General features: G+C 41.2%; 1 protein-coding gene across 5 annotated transcripts in view; it reads right to left on the bottom strand.

The window, feature by feature from the left end:
• The window catches only part of CACNA2D1 (calcium voltage-gated channel auxiliary subunit alpha2delta 1), a 1,217,365-nt gene that overhangs the window by 174,931 nt on the left and 1,022,549 nt on the right, over positions 1 to 19,885 (bottom strand). For 3 of the 5 annotated variants that reach the window (XR_009555717.1, XM_060244655.1, XM_060244656.1), the window contains exon 19: positions 642 to 698. The exons of the other annotated variants lie outside the window; for them this stretch is intronic. Coding sequence is in view for 2 of the 3 variants with exons in the window: in XM_060244655.1 (XP_060100638.1) it covers positions 642 to 698 (57 nt within the window). In the remaining variant the exon portion in view is untranslated. The remainder of the gene's footprint in view (positions 1 to 641; positions 699 to 19,885) is intronic. 5 annotated transcript variants of the gene reach the window in all.

Here is a 19,885-nt window from a genome sequence, read left to right as displayed (position 1 = left end):
TAAATGGCCAGTGAGCCTTCTTTTGGAGAAAGGTAGTTTAATTTAATTTTTTAAAAATCTGGTGTTTTCATCTGTCTTTTTCTTAAGCTGTGTATATGGAACTCCCTTTTTCGAGGCTGACTTTGGAACCAAGTTTCAATGCCTGTTGATTAAGCATTGTGTATACCAATAATTTAATGTGCAGTGCCCATTACAGTGTTGATCATACATTTGTGGCTTAAAATGAGCCTCACTTTCTGACTTCCATATGGAAAACAGTAAACATCACCAACATTACACAAAGCTACTAATTTGTAGTGCCTATGCTGCAATAAAGCCATCAAGCATTATGCAGGGTTTCAAAGTTCAGCAGAATACATCTACAATGAGTAATCCACCTTTCTTCCTCCAAACCTGGAATTCTTTTGAGGAAAAATTAAGGAGAATTGGGGCTAAAACACAATTTTAATCCTCAATTATTAGCAACACATCATCACTTAAAGCAACATATTTCCCAACCATCCACATTAATTTTGCAAGCTTCATGCTTTGAAGACTGTCTGACTTAAGTTTTCCCAGGAAACTTAATCAAAGCTCTCTAATTTCAGCTGCAGCACTATGCATTTTCAACACACTAACAAGTCACTTCCATCCATAGTTACCTGGACGTGGGGTCTCCTTTTTCTCAAATTAATTTTGGGTATGCCCACACCAATGTGCTAAAGTAACAAAACAGTAATGATTCACATTTTTACAGTCTAATATGTGGTCTGTTATTATATTTGTGGTCAGTGATTATAAACCAAGAGCAGTATCCATCTGTGGACTGTTGACAAGTAATGATGGCCTTCTAAGGCACACTTTGACCTTGTGCACATTTTTCTCAGATGAATAACAGTACCTCCTAAACAAAGTTTAGTTCCACTGAAATCAATGGGTTTAAAAGGGTGTGACTCTGGTTAGGATGCCACTGGCAATCTTGTTGATTTCAATTGCATGTATTCAATTTCAGCAAAGGTGGCTTCAGAGTTGAAAATTATTAGGGATGGACATGAACTGGCTCACAAAACTAAAATCTGCGATGAATTTTGGCCAGTTTGCGGTTCATGAATTGAAGTTCATGGCAAGTCAATTGGCACAAATTTTCAAGCAGTTTATGGTGGTACATGAATGGATACATTTCCAGATAGACTGTCTCCACTCAATCAAAATGTTTATCAAACCTCAAAACAATAAAAGGACTGGGCATCAAGGTGAGATTTCCTATGTTTTTGATGTGTGTAGCTTGCACTTTTGAGCCTGCACCTGACATTTCCCCCTAAAGGCACTTTCCTGGGTGCATCTTGTCAGATGTGTAACTTAGTTGTAGTGTTATGATATATGTAATGTACTGCTTGACATGACTAACGCCATATTGTACTCTGCTATGACCCTGCTTGTTACTAACCGTGAGAACAGCAACCTGTAGCCTTCCCCAAAGCAATTCCAAACTGCAAGGAGAGGAATGTCACACCCAGCCTAGAAACCATCTGGGCCTTTGAAGTTAGCATGCCCAAGGCAATCAGTGGGTAGCTTCCTGGGAGCGAGATAAGGGGGTATGGGAAGAACCGACTGTCTCTGAGAGTGTGAAAATGCATATTGTTTCCTTTCTTTGAAATGTACAAAAAGGCAAGGCACGGCCTTGGAAGTTATCAAACTCAACTTGCTTCCATACTAGACTGATTGTTCTCAAATAAATGGATTAATTTTGCAACACTATGATCCGTTCTTGTTTGAAGTTCCTCGTCTGACACATCTTCTTTCAGAAGTCATAACTTGGATCCCCTAGTCCAATCTGCGCATAACTTGGAGGGCATGCAGAGGAACAACAGGGGAAGATCCTCTGAAAGTTCGATGTCTCTGGCTTGCACAAGGTCCATTCATTTTGAGCATAAATCTACTTAAAGACGCTTTTAAAGCTGCAAGTAAAATGAAGAAAAAATAGCGGCAAAGAAAAAGCTAAAGGAACTGGCTGAACTTATAACTAGCATGTAAAAAAATATTAGAGACGATATTAAAGAACTTAAAAATAAAGTGGAACATTTAACTGAGGAAATTAAAGCAGTTCAGTCAGCTGCTGATAAGGCTTTGAAAAATATGAGACATAATGAGAAAGCATTAAAAGAACTTAAAAGAAAGATTGCCTCTTTATCAGACCATCAACGATGAAGAAATCTGAGGCTTTCAGGAGTATTTGGATCCCTCCCAATGGCAGACTGCCCAGCCATGCCATCGAGGACCCGCCTTTGCCTCCTCCTCCTTTGCCTTTAGGCAGTCGTTGCCTCGTGCTTGGTGGAAGAAGAGCTCGCTGCTTCCTCTCTCCTGCCTGAGGCTTGTGGCTCTTTCTGTGGTCTGTTTTGGGCTGTGGTGGTTGGCGGTGCAGATCAACAGACAGCGCTTAGGAGCAGCGGTTCAGCCATGGTGGTCCCTGTTGGCAGCAAAGCCATTGGGCTGCGGCGTCCAGGCCATGTGGCTTCGTGCAGCTGTCTTTTGGGCTGCAGAGGGCAGCAGAGGCACGGATCAGCGGCAAGCGCCAGGGAGTGACAGATTTCAGGAGTGGCAGCCATCTGAAGTGCTTTGCTGCCAGCCGCGGCTTTTGTGGCACAGTCGGCGTTTTTTTTCCCAAGGGACTTTTCCTCCTTGCTGCACTTCTGTGGCTCTGGGGAGACAGTTGGGCCTGTCAGGATTCGCAGGCAGCCGTGCTTGGGCAGGAATGTGGGGAAGGTCCCCTCCACATCGGGCGAGCAATGGGTCTGGTTCAGAAGAGGGGGGTGAGGCGGCACTTCCCCTCATCATTGGGTGGCCATTTTAGAGTTCTCTGGGGAGACCATCTTGGGGTTTCTTTGTGGCAGCCATTGTAAGGGCCACTTTCGAAGCCCTTTTAGGATATTGCTCTGGTATTATTTGAAGGTGAGGGGCCCTAAAATTGGGATATTAGAGGTTTTTTTTATTTCATTATCTGTCCATAATGAACAGGTTGCTGCCTCTGATTTCATCCCCCTTTTAGCCATGTCCAAGGGTCAAGGGAAGTCTAAGGGCAAGAGCCCTGCTCCAAGGGTCCACCATAGCTTCCTGCACCACCTAAGTGCCCAGCACCACAGCCTGCATTGTCAGATGATGAGTATGATAATTTTGAGCAGTCAGTCCTGGCAAGATTGGCTGCATTGAAGGGGGCGCGTGGCGGGGCTCCTGAAGCACCACTGGGGGCTGGAGATACATCCAAGGTGGATAAGAAAGCAGCAAAAAAGCATTTTCAAGAGGAAATTCTTAACAGATTGTCTTCCCTTGAGAGCAGATCCAGTGTGGATCGGACGGAAGATTCTTCACCTCTTCTGACTGAGCCAGCTGATTTGGAGGCATTTCAAGCTGGACAGTTTGGTAAGGCTGAATTCACACAGCACCCTAACATGGTTTGGCCTTGGAGTCCATGGGGGCAGTCCACCACCTTTGGGACGCTAGCTACTGGCCAGTCTTTTGCATCAGCTTCTGTCCTTCACCCCCCCCCCCACAGCTGTGGGAGTGGGCTTCTAATTTTGCACACCCACAAATGGGATGGGGTGGCAGCCCAGGTCAGTTTGCAAGTATGTCTTCAGCCCCTTGTGAGGTCTGGGGCTACACATATCCTTGGGGTCCTTCCTATGCAACAGTTCCAGCTAAGGCATTACCCTTTGGTGATTTGGCCTTGCCTCTGGGAGATCACCTGCTGCCAGCTACTAAGGACAAAATATTGAAGGGTGAGTTCATTGACCTTTTTTCTCTGCTCTATAGGGAGTTAGAAAAAAAAAAAAGACAAAGAGGACCTGGATGATAGAGAGACCGGTCCTGGGCCAACTGGGTTCCGGGCTTTTTTATTTACACAGGCTTATTTCACAGTCGCAGCCATGAAGCGCTACTTCTTTGTTTAAATATTTTTACATAATTTACAAGAGTTACACACCAGCTTTACTAGCCCCGCGTGGTTACAGTATGATGAGGAATTTCGAATGTGGGCTGCCATGAACCTGTTCCTTCAATGGAACCAAATTCAGCCACAGGTTATGTCCCCGGCAAGGCCAAATTTAGGTGATAGGTTGGATAGTGGAGGAGGAGGACAGAAATTATAATTGTAAAACAACAGGATCCTAATTCATATAGACCAATAAACTTGGCAAATCAGGATTATAACATTTTTGCAAAGGTTTTAGCAAATAGATTGGAGAAGCTATTACCGAGTCTAGTAGGATAAGATCAATATGGTTTTGTGAAAGGAAGGTATATAGGTCATCCTATGAGGAATGTGATCAGTGCTTTATATCATGGAAATAAGAAGACTGCGCTTTTGAAACTGGATGTGTAGAAGGCATCTGATACATTAAATCAGGAATACTTGTTTCGAGTGTTACATAAATTTGGTTTTGAAGGATCTTTTGTGAATGCAATAAAAGAAAATCTATAAAGAAGGGAGAGCAGTGATCAAAATAAATGATGGACATTGTGGCGGACCGGTCCCGTGTCTGCTAGATGGCCCCGCCCAGCCCTTTCTGGTATACCAACCTGAAAGGGCCGTTCCTCTTTGCTGCCTCAGGTTATTCACTGCCACCACTGTCCCTATCTGGGCTCTGGTTAGGCGGGACAACCTCCTAACCTCCCTCTGGACTCGCTAGGAACCCACCTCGGGGCTTCCTATGGATCTTTGGGGCTCTCCTGGAGAGTTGGCAGCCAGCTGCTGTGCCACTTCTCTCCACCCTAGGGACTCCCCAACCCACTCCTAGCATTCCAAGTGGTTGGGGGAAATAGGTGGTATAGAGGAACTCCACTTGAAATGAACAACATTTATTTAAAGCATACAACTATTTACAGACATTTTTAAAAAGTGAACAGAAGAAATAAATCATAGTAGGGGAAAACACTCCTTCTCTCCCTGTTCTAATACTTGCCCTGACTGGATGTCATACAGGCACCTTAACATAGACTGTTGCAAGCCTGACCATACCTTCTGAGTCTGTCTGCATTCCAAGACTGAACTCAACTGACTGCCTGTTCACTTTTAACTGACAGGACTGAACTGCCTGACTGCCAATTTTAACTGTCCTCCAAGATTGAACAGCCAGCTTCCCCTGACAACTTTAACTTACTTCCTTTTCCCACCCAAAATCTCCAATATAAAATCCAGTTCCTGCCCAGGAACTGGTCTACCCTCCTGCAGCCTTCTGGGAGACCAGCTTGAAAGACTTCCTGTCTCTCTAGAAGGCCTCCTCAGAATTGCTGCTTCTAGACAGGAGGGGAGACTAGGCCCCAAAACCTGCCTCCAGTTAAATACAGGCCTAAAATGGCGTTTCTCCACAGACATACTAGGGAAGTATTGATATAGAGAGGAGTTAAGCAAGGGTGCCCCTTATCCCCGTTGTTATTTATTATAGCTATGGAACTTTTGGCAGATAGGATTAGAAATGGTATTAGAATACAGGGGTATGAGGAAGGAAAGGAGGAAATTAAGTTGAATTTATTTACGGATGATATATTATTGGACTTAGGGAATCCTCTAGAAGCGATGAAAGAATTAGTAATAATTTTAGAATACTTTGAAGCATGTTCAGGTTTGGGAGTAAATATTAAGAAGTCAGAAATAATGTTCAGCAAGATAGATTTAAAGGAACAAAAAGAATTAGCAAAGTTAACAGGTATGAAACTAGGAATTAAGAAGTTGAAATATTTGGGAGTAATAATAAGAAATGTTAAGAATTTGATGGGGATAAATTATAAGATAATATGGAAGATGATACAAAAAAACTTAAACCAATGGAATAATATTTGAGTATACTAGGGAAGATTAGGGCACTTAAAATGTTTATAATACCTAAGATGATGTACTTCTTTCAGATACTTCCAGAATGGATATTGGAAGGGGTGTTGAAAGACCTGAGTCAGATTGAGGTGACAAAAGAGGAGGTCCTACAACTGATAGACAAATTAAAAACTAATAAGTCACCGGGTCCGGATGGCATACATCCGAGAGTTCTGAAAGAAATCAAAGTTGAACTTGTGGATCTTCTAACAAAAATCTGTAATCTTTCATTGAAATCTGCCTCTGTTCCTGAGGACTGGAAGGTAGCAAATGTCACCCCCATCTTTAAAAAGGGTTCCAGAGGAGATCCAGGAAATTACAGGCCAGTCAGTCTGACTTCAATACCGGGAAAGTTGGTAGAAACCATTATCAAGGACAGAATGAGTAGGCACATTGATGAACACAGGTTATTGAGGAAGACTCAGCATGGGTTCTGTAAGGGAAGATCTTGCCTCACTAACCTGTTACATTTCTTTGAGGGGGTAAACAAACTTGTGGACAAAGGAGACCCGATAGATGTTGTTTACCTTGACTTCCAGAAAGCTTTTGATAAAGTTCCTCATCAAAGGCTCCTTAGAAAGCTTGAGAGTCATGGAGTAAAAGGACAGGTCCTCTTGTGGATCAAAAACTGGCTGAGTAATAGGAAGCAGAGAGTGAGTATAAATGGGCAGTCTTCGCAGTGGAGGCCGGTAAGCAGTGGGGTGCCACAGGGCTCGGTACTGGGTCCCATGCTCTTTAACTTGTTCATAAATGATTTAGAGTTGGGAGTGAGCAGTGAAGTGGCCAAATTTGCGGATGACACTAAATTGTTCAGGGTGGTGAGAACCAGAGAGTATTGTGAGGAACTCCAAAGGGATCTGTTGAGGCTGGGTGAGTGGGCGTCAACGTGGCAGATGCGGTTCAATGTGGCCAAGTGCAAAGTAATGCACATTGGGGCCAAGAATCCCAGCTACAAATACAAGTTGATGGGGTGTGAACTGGCAGAGACTGACCCAGAGAGAGAGCTTGGGGTCGTGGTAGATAATTCACTGAAAGTGTCAAGGCAGTGTGCGTTTGCAATAAAAAAGGCCAACGCCATGCTGGGAATTATTAGGAAGGGAATTGAAAACAAATCAGCCAGTATCATAATGCCTCTGTATAAATCGATGGTGCGGTCTCATTTGGAGTACTGTGTGCAGTTCTGGTCGCCGCACCTCAAAAAGGATATTATAGCATTGGAGAAAGTTCAGAAAAGGGCAACTAGAATGATTAAAGGGCTGGAACACCTTCCTTATGAAGAAAGGTTGAAACGCTTAGGGCTCTTTAGCTTGGAGAAACGTCGACTGAGGGGTGACATGATAGAGGTTTACAAGATAATGCATGGGATGGAGAAAGTAGAGAAAGAAGTACTTTTCTCCCTTTCTCACAATACGAGAACTCGTGGGCATTCGATGAAATTGCTGAGCAGACAGGTTAAAACGGATAAAAGGAAGTACTTCTTCACCCAAAGGGTGATTAACATGTGGAATTCACTGCCACAGGAGGTGGTGGCGGCCACAAGCATGGCCACCTTCAAGAGGGGGTTAGATAAAAATATGGAGCAGAGGTCCATCAGTGGCTATTAGCCACAGTGTGTATGTGTGTGTATATATATATATATATATTTGGCCGCTGTGTGACACAGAATGTTGGACTGGATGGGCCATTGGCCTGATCTAACATGGCTTCTCTTATGTTCTTAATTAGCAATGTGGGATAAGGCACTAAAAATTGGGTTTTTGGAATTAAACAAGCTAGAATATCAAGGAAAGTGGCATATTTGCCAAAGGAAGAGTTAGGTTGGGGTGTACCACATTTGGAAGGATATTATGAAGCCTTTCGAATAAAAATGTTGATGGAATTGGATGGTAAAAGTAAGGATAAATGGGTCCGATGGGAAGATAGTATAAGTAGAGGAGCAGGCAGATTTGGAATATTTACACAAAGGTTAAAAAGGGAGATTGAGAATACAACAGGCCCAAGGCAGACAGCTTTAAAAATATGGGGGTGGGGGGAAAAGCAGGTTAAATGAATGCCTCCACTTTCAAAGTGGGCCCCACTTGAATCACTAAATGAGGAATTTAAAAATTTTGAGACAACTTTTTGGATGGAGCTAATGGGAAAGGACCTATGGAAAGTTAAAGATATGTAAAATGCTCAAGGGAGTTTAACTTCAATACAAGATGTATTGGGAAAAGTGGGAAGACAATATTGATTAAGGGTTATTAGTTTATATAATATTTTGAAACAAAGGAAGTATTCTGGAATATTAAATGAGGACACCCCGATGGAAGAACTGTAAAGAATTAAAGAAAATAATAAAAAGGGCATTGTAAGAAATATATACAGTATAATGATTGAAGATAAAAATTATATGATTGGTATAATACAGTCAAAATGGGAGAAGTAGCGTTATCAGAAAATGAGATAAATAAAATAATGAGAGGTATTAGTGATATAAAAATGGAGAAATTTAGAGAAATGGAGATGAAATTAATATTGAAATGGTATAGGATGCCGGCTCAGCTATCTTATATGGTCAAAGGAATGACATCTGATTGTTGGCACTGTAAAAAGGAAAAGGGATATTATGCACATCTGACAAAGACGGAGGTTCTCTATCTGAGTCATGGTGGCCTGGGGAAAGGAGATCCCCTTGCTGGCCTTTCATGGAGCCCCACTAATACCGGCCCCTAAGGTCAGGAGCCTGGGAGTGCTCCTGGAGTCCTCTTTGACTATGGAGGTCCAGGTAGTTGCCACTGCTAAGTCCGCCTTTTTCCACCTGCGGCGGGTATGGCAGCTAGCCCCTTTCTTGGAGCTTAGCTTAGCAGCTTAGCAATGGTGATTCATGCTATGGTCACCTTGAGGATAGACTATTGTAATGCCCTCTACATGGTGCCACCTTTGACTCGGAAACTGCAGCTAGTGCAGAATGCTGCAACACGGTTGTTAATGGGGCTCCCCTGGCAGGAGCACATTCAACAAGTGTTAAAAGAACTGCACTGGCTGCCTATTGTGTACTGAATCCATTTCAAAGTGTTGGTATTGACCTTCAAAGCCCTATATGGCAGAGGATCTGCCTATCTAAGGGACCACCTTTCCCCATACATACCCTAGAGAGCACTGCATTCAGGAGGGCAAAATCTATTATCCATCCCTGGACAAAGGGAGGTCAGACTAAGCTCTATATGAGCTAGGGCCTTCTCAGTGGCAGTACCCATGTTACGGAATGCTCTCCCAGAGGCCATGAGAGCCCTGTGGGACCTCTCTCAGTTCCACAGGACCTGCAAAACAGAGCATTTTTGACAGGCCCACAACAACTAACGTGGGAGGAGGCTGTCACTGCTATGTCGCTGAACAATATTATCTGTAAGACCGCTAATAGAGGAATAAAGGGAACAGAGAACTGAGATATGGAGAAACTACCTTTGTTATGAAATCTTCTTATAGCACCTAATAATGTAGTTTTAAAATTGTTTATATATGTTTTTATTCTTTTATAATTGTAATTTGAATTGTTTTTACCATGACTGTTAGCTGCCCAGAGTCCACTTGTGGAGTGAGCGGCATATAAATCTAAAGTAAATAAAATAAATAAAATCTTTGGTGGGAGTGTTCTAAGGTGACTAAATTTTGGCAAAAGATCTTGGAAAAGGTGAAGGAAGTATGTAAAGTTAAAATGGAGTTGGGGAAAGTGTTATTTATGGGAATTTTGTGGAATTATAAAATAGATAAATCTTATCAGGATCTATTTAAAGCTATGATTTTAGCTGTCCATGCGGTTATAGCATTTAGCTGGAAAGATGTTACAAAATGGACTATAGACAGATGGAATGGATATTTATATGAATGCATCCAGTCAGACATATTATTGATATTAAAACAGGAACAGCTAGGTGAGGATAAGATTGTGGAAGTTAAGAAGAGGTGGTTTGAGTATATAAGATGGGTAAAAGCAGGAGGGGCCAATAATGATATATTGGTAAAATTCCAAAAGGTGTGCTTATGGCTACAGATATAAAATAAGGTATTATTACTGGTTGTTTTGAGGGGTGGGAGGGAAATAAAAAGCAAAAGGGGAAAAAGAAGCAATTGATGTATGTTATATATGCGATGTATTGTTTGAGTTATATGAAAGCAGGATTCAAATACTTCAATAAATAAAATTAAGCAAAAAAAAATGGGGGGGGCTGTAAATCCAATCCTCAGCAAACTTGGATGGCAAGTAGAAAGTCAGCCAGAGATCCCCTGTGAGTTTGGTGTCTCTAGAATGCTGGTGGGGGGCATTCTAATGCATCACAAACCTCATGAACCAAACTGGTTTGTTTGGTGTCTAAAACTTCATGACTGTTCATGGTTCACGACCCAGAACATGCCATGAACCACAAACTGAACCATACTTTCCTGGTTCACCCCAATCCCTAAAAATTATGAGTTAGCAAAGGATAAGCATTGTGTGTGTGTATGTGTGGAGAGAGAGAGAGAGAGATGGTATAGTAAATTAAATGAGAACTCTAGGTCTACCAGAACTGGTAGCTTGTATTTAATTTCAGTTCTGAAGGTGCTCTTGTGGAATTATGTGCAGCAAAGCATCTTTTAAACATAATTCCCCTTTCATCTTGGCAAATCCAAGCTCTTTCATTAGCTGGGACTGGGTGGGACTCTGATGCATCAACCTTTGGCCTGTCAAACCATCAAACAACTGCTCTTGCATTGCATTGGCTGACTCTGTTCCCCCTACCCACTGGTGGCTCCAAGAAAGATGAAGATTGGCCCTCTGGGGAAATTGCTAGGCAGTGGCTGCTGCTAGGTAACTTTGCTTTTCTCAGTAAAAAGCAGCCAAACTTGGTTCTCTCAGTAGAAGCCAGTGGAGGAGGCCCTTTCAAGTCCTATTTTAGCCTTTGAGAGAGCACTCATTGGTTGACTCTGCTCCTCTCTCCCACTAGAGTGGCTGTTGCTATCCAGCCAAGCTGATTCTGTCAGTAAAAGGCAACCAATCTTGGCTCTAGCAGTTGCTGCCTCTCCCTACTGTTCCATTGGCTATGCTGCCTGCTACACTGCTTTGTAGTGGAGAGAAAGAAAGCCTTCCCTTGACTGGCTGAGGGACAGATGAGGAAGGAAAGAGCCACAGAGAAAGTATTCTCACAATTAGCTGAGGGAGGGAGGAGGAGGGAAGGCTTTCTCTCGATTGGCTGAGGACTCCTCCCTATCCTTTTATGGGAAGGAAACACCCAGTGACAGGGGAGAAATGGTTACAATAGGATGAAGCCTGGATAGGGTGGGGTTTGAGGAGGGGTGGGACCTCAAGACAGGTACAAAGCTATACACGTCACTCTCCAAACCAGCCATTTCCTTCTGGAGAGCCACTTTTGCTAATTTCCAGGTGAGGATATCACTCAGAATTACAACTGCTCTCCAGATGACAGAGATCAGCTCCCCTTGAGCTGTGCGGGAGTGAATGCCCTCACTTGGGTGGGTGGGAAGACAGCAAGGGTAGAGGGGCACTCACCCAGAGCCTCTTTCTAGAGCCCATTATATTTTTCTTCACAACGGGCCTTATCCCTAGCATTTTTTTAAAATAAAAATTAGCATTCAAAGGTCTAATTCATAAGGCATTTGGTTTTGTTTTGATATTCTAGAAGAGCATAAATTACATTTTTCTGAAGGAGCAACTCAGTTTACACATATCTAGGCTTGCCCTTTGCCCACTGGCAGCAGGCAATCTCACACCCTTGATGATTCCAAGACTGTCACCCAGAAGCATCAACCTGAAACTCCATTCTCCTCAGGTACTGCCCCCTAAATCTTCCAGCATTTGCCAGTGCAGGGTTCATAACCTTAGATATAACATAAACTCATGATTTGCTTTAAATAATAAACCAGAATAATAATAAATGAAATGAAACAGAGTTCAACTTGAACAGGATTTCTGAAATCCTGGATTGCCTTGACAATGAAGCCCCCTGGCATGTCTATTCAGATTCGATAACCCCAGTAACCAACATTCCTGGTGAACCGCCTCTATACCCTGTTGTTGGCCCTCTAGAGCAGGGGTGGCCAATGGTAGCTCTCCAGATGTTTTTTGCCTACAACTCCCATCAGCCCCAGCCATTGGCCATGCTGGCTGAGGCTGATGGGAGTTGTAGGCAAAAAAACATCTGGAGAGCTACCACTGGCCACCCCTGCTCTAGAGGAACTGGTTGGCCACAGTATGAGATAGGATACCGGACTAGAAGCAACAGGAATCTTCTTATGGTCTTATCAGAATAGACTGCTATGAGGGAAAGAGCTACACTCCCTGTGCTATGCAACCTCAGTCTGGTAGTGAGTACTTTGATCATTAGGAATATAGGGAGTGGGATATGGGACAAGAATTTTGATCACATGGTGCCTGCCTGGTGTGAAGATTGTGGACAGTAAGTGCTGTCTATATAGGTTGACAGATAGTGTAAAGAAAGAGTCAGCAGTCATGGTGTACATTGGCACCATTGGGAAATGTAGTCATATGGTCCTGGAGGGGAAAAAAAGGTACTAGGCAGAAAGTTGGGGTTTTTTTAATTTTTATTCAACACCACAGAAAGTCGAACATAAAATAGAGTTGTATATATACAAAATTGTCAAAAGAGTCATTCTTAAATATATGTATACATATATCCTCAGAAACCGATAGATAAACTATAACCAAATATTTCAAATTAAAACCAAAAGGCCTGCCCAAAACTAACCATATTTACAATAGTAACAGAAATTTATAACTCTCACATTTCAAGAGCGAATTTAGATAGCAAGGATTGTTATCTAACTTCTCAATTATCGGAAATCATTTTGCAATAAACTTTTCATGGGTCATGTAGGGATCTATAGAATTAAGACCTGACGCTATTTTTTCCATGGCCATATGGTCCCAAATTTTGGAAAACCATTGATCAACACTTAAATAATTAAGGCTTTTCCATGTGGTAGCTATGACAGATTTCGCTGCTGTCAGCAGAGTTACCAACAATGAGCGATGCCTAGATGGAATTTTCGAATCTAACCAGTTATACAATAATATGAAATCTGGAGTATATGGAATGCGAACACCCGTAATTTCTGACACCTTTTGGATAATACATTTCCAGAAGCTTACAACTTTTTCACATTCCCACCAACAATGGAAAAAAGAGGCTTTCTGGCCACACCCTCTCCAACACAAAGGGGAACAGTCTGGTAAAATACGTGCTAAACGTATAGGAGTATAATACCACCTTAAAAGTATTTTATAATTTAACTGTAGAGTATTAAGTGAACTGGTGTTAAAAGCTTCTGATGACAATATAGAATCCCAATGGTCTGCATCAAGGATCATATCACAATCTCTATGCCAACGTACAACATAAGAAGGTGGCTGTCTAAAATGATCTAACAATAACATGTGATACAATTTAGAGATAGTATGTTTACTGTTTTGGTTAAAATTCATCACCAATCGTTCAAATTCAGTTTTAGGATGTAATTTAGCTGCTAACAACATTGGGGAATTTAAAAGGTGTGCTAGATGAATATACTCAAACCAAGAAGGAAGGCAGTTTAGTTCCTTTCCCAGTTCAACCATTGACAAAATTGAGCTCCCAGTGATTAATTGAAACAAAAATTTTATTGAGTTTCTGCGCCAAAAACTGTAAGAATCCTGTTTTGCCGCTGGAGCAAACCAGGGTTGCCTCAAAAAGGTAGCAATTACAGAGATGGGGGGGGGGGGCAATCTCTTGCGATTGTTATCCCATATACTTACTATAGCTTTCAAGAAGGAGCTCTGTAACAGCCAGCTTGGTCTAGATGACCTTTCCAGCCACATATATTCATGGTATTTCAGTGGGGTTAGATGTTGTTCTTCTATTATCACCCAATCTGGAGTATCTTTAGCATAAACTGCTTTTAAAAAGCCTGAAAGTACCTTCGCTGAATAAAATAAATATAAGTTTGGGTAAGCTAGGCCACCTCTGTCGGAATGACGACAGAGAATTGAGAAAGCAACCCTTGGTTTCTTATAGCTCCATACAAAATCATTCAGTAGGGTTTGCCACCTACTAATTGTACTGTGTGATAAATGGATGGGTAAAGCTCTAAACAAATATAAAAATTTTGGGCAATTAAAAGTCTTAATCACACTCAAACGTTCCAGCCATGATAATTGCTTTGAATCCCATTGTTTTAAAAGTTTACAAATATTAGTGACTACCTCCATATAATTAACTGTAACTATGTTTGAAATATCAATCGGGACCTTAATACCAAAATAGGTCCATGAAGACTTTACCCATTGATAGGGACATACAATGCCTATTTCCTGCTTGTCCTCAGGGGTAAGCTTAATGGGATAAATCAAGGACTTACTATGGTTGATTTTTAAGCCTGAAACCAGCAAAAAGTCAAAAAGCAATTTTTGTAACACCTGCAGAGATTTCACAGGGTCAGACAGATAAATTACTATGTTATCTGCAAATAATGATATCTTAAAGGGTGTGTTTGCAACTTGAATACCTTGGAGATCTGGGCACTGGCGAACCAGGTTGGCAAAAGGTTCTATAGCTAAAGCAAAGAACAGAGGTGAAAGAGGACAACCTTGTCGGGTGCCCCTAGATAGCCCAAAATTAAAAGAATGTTGATTATTAATAGATAGCAGAGCTTTGGGCAAGGCATACAAAGCCTTAACTATATGAATAAAGTTCTCGCCAAAGCCCATCTCCTGAAGAGTTGCAAGAAGGTATACCGGCTCAACCATGTCAAAGGCTTTTTCAAAGTCCAATGCCACAATACAAGAACTCTGTTTTTGAAATAAAGCATATTGAATAATATTAACCGTCTGTCTTATATTATCAGTAATTTCCCTATTTAAATGAAGCCCAACTGATTTTTATGTATGTAGCAAGAAATTATATTATTAAGTCCTTTAGGCAAGACAGAAGAAAATAATTTATAGTCAGAATTTAAGAGGAAATGGGACGATAGGATTTCGGACACAGAGGGCCTTGGTGTTTTTTTTGGATCAAAACTATCTTTGCTTGACCCCAGGTGTCTGGTATATGACCACCCTGTAGCACTAAATTACATAGATCTGTTAAATGAGATATGAGAGATGTTTGGATTTTTTTATAAAATTCGACAGGGGAGTCCATCCCTACCAGGGTTTTTTATTATTCTTAGAACCCTGTAGTGCCATATAAATCTCCTCAGCAGTTATCTCTGAATCTATATATGCCTTATGGGCCTCAGATAATTGTTTTATAAGTTGATTGGAATGCAGGAAATTTCGTATTGCTATTGGATCAGGATTGGTAGTTTTGTACAATTTCATATAAAAATCTTTAAAAACATTAACAATATCTATTGTTGAAGAGTGTAAATGCCCTGTGGGGTCCTTAATCATTTTAATTTGTCTATCTGCGATTTGTGTCCTAAGCTTCCAAGAAAGCAGTTTTAGTGACCTAGGATTTTTGAACCAATACTGTTGCTTTGTAAAGAGTAAGTTTCTTTTGATTCTAGAGGTTTCCATCATATCTAGCTTCTTCCGTTCTATTTGCAGCTTTTGATAGATTTTATTGGAACCTGTCTGTGTTTACTTTCCAATTGCTGGATAGTCAGTTGCAGTTGTGAAACCAATTGCAGTCTATCCTTACGTCGTTTAGAAGCTGCAGAAATACATTTCCCTCTAATGACTGATTTTAAAGCATCCCATACTGTTTGTGCTGCAATTCCACAATTAGAATTTATTTTGAAATACTCGGAGATTTCAGTCTCAATGGACTCAATAAAAAGGTGGTTTGAAAGCAAAGTTTTATCAAGGGTCCAAGTATAAGAGGTTGCCTTATGTGGAGTTAGAGTTAAAAAACAGTCAACCCATGCATGATCGGACAGAGTATGGGAGCCAATAGAGGAATCAACTAAATGTTTTGACAAAGAAGCAGAAATCAGTATCATATCTATATGTGAAAAGTTTTATGACGAGGAGAAAAATATGTATAGTCTCTGGCTGTTCCTATGTGACCTCTCCAGGAATCAACCAAGTTATGTTTATCTATTAGTACTTGCAGATCAGGGGATAACTTTTTACGTTTACATTTTTGTGGCGGGGACCTATCTAAATTGGGATCTAAAATTAAATTAAAATCCCCACCAATCAAGAGGTGGCCTTCCTTAAAGGTTGTTAATTGAGTTAATACTGAATCTATAAAAGAAAGCTGACCATTATTCGGGGCGTATAGAGAAACCAAGGTACATAATGTACCGTTTACTAGCTCTTTCAAAAAATTAAATCTACCCCCAGGGTCTTTTACTTGGTCATGACAAAGAAATCTAGTATTTTTTACAAATGGAATGGCTACCCCCCTAGACTTGGAAGATCCAGCTGCCAAATAGTACGAAGAAAAACACCTAGAACGAAATATGGATGAGGTATCAGAGTTCAAATGTGTTTCCTGCAAAAATACAATGTCTGGCTTGAGTTTTTGTAACAGAGATATAGACTTTTTTGCCTTAATAACATTGTTCAAACCTCTGCAATTCCAGGAAATTATTTTAGATGTAGTCATTCCAGCATTATATAAGAGGGAAAAAACCCCTCTATTATACCTATTTAAAACCAAACAATTAAAATTTATACACGATAAAATTAAAAATGTTAAACTTTGTTTCTTCTTCCTGGTTCTGTATTGTTATCAATGATGCACTAAAAAACTCCTCTGATTGACTCTTCAATGGTCCCCCTTTAAGAAACACTGATTGCTTGTCTGCAAGGAGGTCAGAATGCTGGTGTATGGCGTCCAAATTAAGAAGTTTTTCCTTTAAAAATTCCAACCTCTGGGTGATCAATGTCTGTTCCTCTCTTGGAAGGGATACAAAGGAATCCAGCAGATTTTCTTCTAAAGAGTTGTCCAAACAAGGGAGAGTTCTTTCAACAGCAACAGCCGTACACACAGATAGACTAGTATTGATTTCATGCGTTGTTTTTTTAATAGTTTGTTTCCACAATTTCTTCTGTTGATAACTTCAAACTCTTTCTTGCTGAGAACAAAGGCTTGACTATTTGGTCCTCAAAAACCCTTACAGGAAAAATTCCTTTAGAATGTTAGTATACCCTTTCTCTCAGTAACAAAGTTGGTATCTGTATACTATCAAAAGTGAGGATCAGTCTCTGAGATTGATTTGAGTTATCAAGAAAGTTTATAGAAATAAGTTCAGAAAAAGCAAATCTTTCTTTAAAAAGAGCTCTTAAGTGAGAGATAGTCAAACGCTTGGAGCTCCAGGGAATCCTTTGGACTTTATACTTGCAAACTTGCAATCCAATCTTACAGGGCTGTAATCTTAACTGGGAAAGATTTTGTTGTTTATATGGTTGTTGATCTTTACAGTTATTCTCACTCTCACTGGTAAATTTTTGTTTTAAGGCAACCAAATCAGCAAGACCTGATTTTATAGTGTCCTTAATATTTCCAGTAAGACTTGGTAGTAATAGATCCAATTTGGATTCAATTATCTTGATATGTTCTAAAAGAATCTCAATAGTTTTAGCTGTGAGTAAAATAAGTTCAAAAATATTTTCCCCTGATGGGTTATAATTGAAAGAATCAATCTTTTTTTCTCCTGAAGATGCCTCAAAATTCTGTCCCTCTACTTCTATAGGAGTATTGTCCAGGTTACCAGGGTTGGAGTTATTCTGAGGTGTAAAATACTTAGGTGTTGAGGGTGTATATACCTTTAACAGGGAACTGGGAGCCAGAAAGTCTTTAATTTTTTTTCTGTTTGGGTGCTGAAGTCAATAGAGTATCTTCAGTTTCTCTGGCTCTCTTACTAATTCCCATTGTTAAAATTACAGTCAATCAATATTCCTTTTTCACCAGCAAAATAATGTTCAAAAGGAGGCAAGGACAACCTTTACTTTTCCAGCCTTTATTCCACAAAAGCTTCACAAAAATAGATGTGGGAACAGATCAAATATTCAGTGGGAGCACCATCCACCATTACTGGCTATCTAAGTGAGAGCCAGTTTGGTGTAGTGGTTAAGTGTGCGGACTCTTATCTGGGAGAACCAGGTTTGATTCCCCACTCCTTCACTTGCACCTGCTAGCATGGCCTTGGGTCAGCCATAGCTCTGGCAGAGGTTGTCCTTGAAAGGGCAGCTGCTGTGAGAGCCCTCTCCAGCCCCACCCACCTCACAGGGTGTCTGTTGTGGGGGAGGGAGATAAAGGAGATTGTGAGCCGCTCTGATACTCTTCGGAGTGGAGGGCGGGATATAAATCCAATATCTTCTTCTTCTTCTAAAAGTTGAGCAAGATTCATTCATAAGGACTTCAGCCTGTGAATCAGCAGTCCCAGTTCCAATTAAAGGGGAAGAGGTGGAGAAAATATATACTCTTTGACTGAGAATATACTCAGTTTTCTATTCTCCCCAAGGCTTCAAAAAGAATGAAAATATTGTATCCTGAATCTTTTCTTCTAAGTTAGTTAGTCACCATCACAGTTTCACTTATCTCTTTCCCCCACAGTAAAAACAACAAAAGAGCCTCAATTAGGTTCAGGTGTAAGGAACTCTTCGAAGTTTTAACTGCAGTTTAAAAAATAGCCAAGCCAAAATAGGGGAGAACTAGACAGTAGCAGCCCAGAAAACAAAACATCCATTCCCGGGTAGTAATCAAAACAAAATGCTGAAGTTATCTTATCTGCCAAGATTAAGTCCTCAGAACTCCACGTGCTCCGCCGCCGGCCAGCTGAAGCTACTAGGCAGAAAGTTAAAGGCCAGGACCTCAAAGGTAGTTTTCTCAGAAGTGATGCCAGTTCCACATGCAGGGCCAAATAGACAGGTGTCTCATTGCATGGATAAGAAAGTGGTGCTGGGGGGAAGGGTTTAGATTTGTTATGTGCTGGGGAACTTTCTGATTAAGGCCAAAAAGAAATGAGCATTGCTTGAACTAAAAGGGAACCAGGCTGCTGGTGATTCACAAGGTGGTAGAGGAGTTGGCAGGAGCCAGGGAGCCTCCAATTCAAGACAAGCCAGTCCAAAGGGATGATTGCATAAACACACAGAGTAGTATGGATAGGAGCATTGTAGGAGTGAAGTCACGACTGCAACTGAAGGCTATGTGTGGTGACTAAGAGGCTGAGGGAGGTGAGGGTTACTGGAAAGGGGAAAACATTATAGGTGTCTATATGCCAATGCTAGAAGTCTCCAAGCCAAGAGATTTGGAGCAGGAAAACAATCCAGAGATGCAATGGGGTCTTTGGATGACAAAGGAATAAAAGGATTGCTAAAAGAAGATGGGGAGATGGCAGAGAAGGTGAATGAATTGTTTGATTCTATGTTCACTGTGGAAAGTGTGGGACATCTACTCATGTTACAGCCCCTATTTTTAGGAAGGGAATCTGAAGACGTGAGTCAAATTGAGGTGACCAGAGATGAAGTTCTAGACCTGTTTGGGAAATTAAAAACCAATAAGTCTCCAGGCCCTGATGGCACACACCTGGAACTCAGAACAGGAATAAATAAACAGTTCTCACAATGGAGGGAATAAGCAGTGGAGTCCCACAAGGATTGGTATTGGGGCTGGTATTATTTAGTTAATTCAAAAACTATCTGGAACTAGAGGTGAGTTGCATAGTGACAAAGTTTGCAGATGACACAAAATTATTCAGGATGGTGAAAACAAAGGTTGGTGGTGTAGAGCTCCAAGAAGACCTCCACAAACTGGATGAGTAAGTAACAATGTGGCAAATAACCTTCAGTGTTGGTAAGCATAAAGTGATGCACACTGGGACTAATTCCTCGCTAGCAGTTGCTCTGCTCCCAGGCTTCTGCTTTCCTTGGAGAAATTCCCTACTAGTCATGTGCAGCCACATTTTGACTCGTAGCTCCCTCCAATTTCCTTCGCAGCTTCCAGATCTCTAAAAAACAAGACCAAATCGCCACAGGGGAAATTGGAGGGACCTGTGAGTCAATATGCAGCTGTGCAGCAACTAGTGGGGAATCGGTCACTTGTTCCAAGGAAAGTAGAA

The sequence above is a fragment of the Heteronotia binoei genome, chromosome 8 (assembly GCF_032191835.1).
Source record: "Heteronotia binoei isolate CCM8104 ecotype False Entrance Well chromosome 8, APGP_CSIRO_Hbin_v1, whole genome shotgun sequence".
Classification (NCBI taxonomy): Eukaryota; Metazoa; Chordata; class Lepidosauria; order Squamata; family Gekkonidae; genus Heteronotia; species Heteronotia binoei.
Note: the sequence above shows the minus strand (reverse complement) of the source record. Positions and strands in the feature narration are given on the sequence as shown.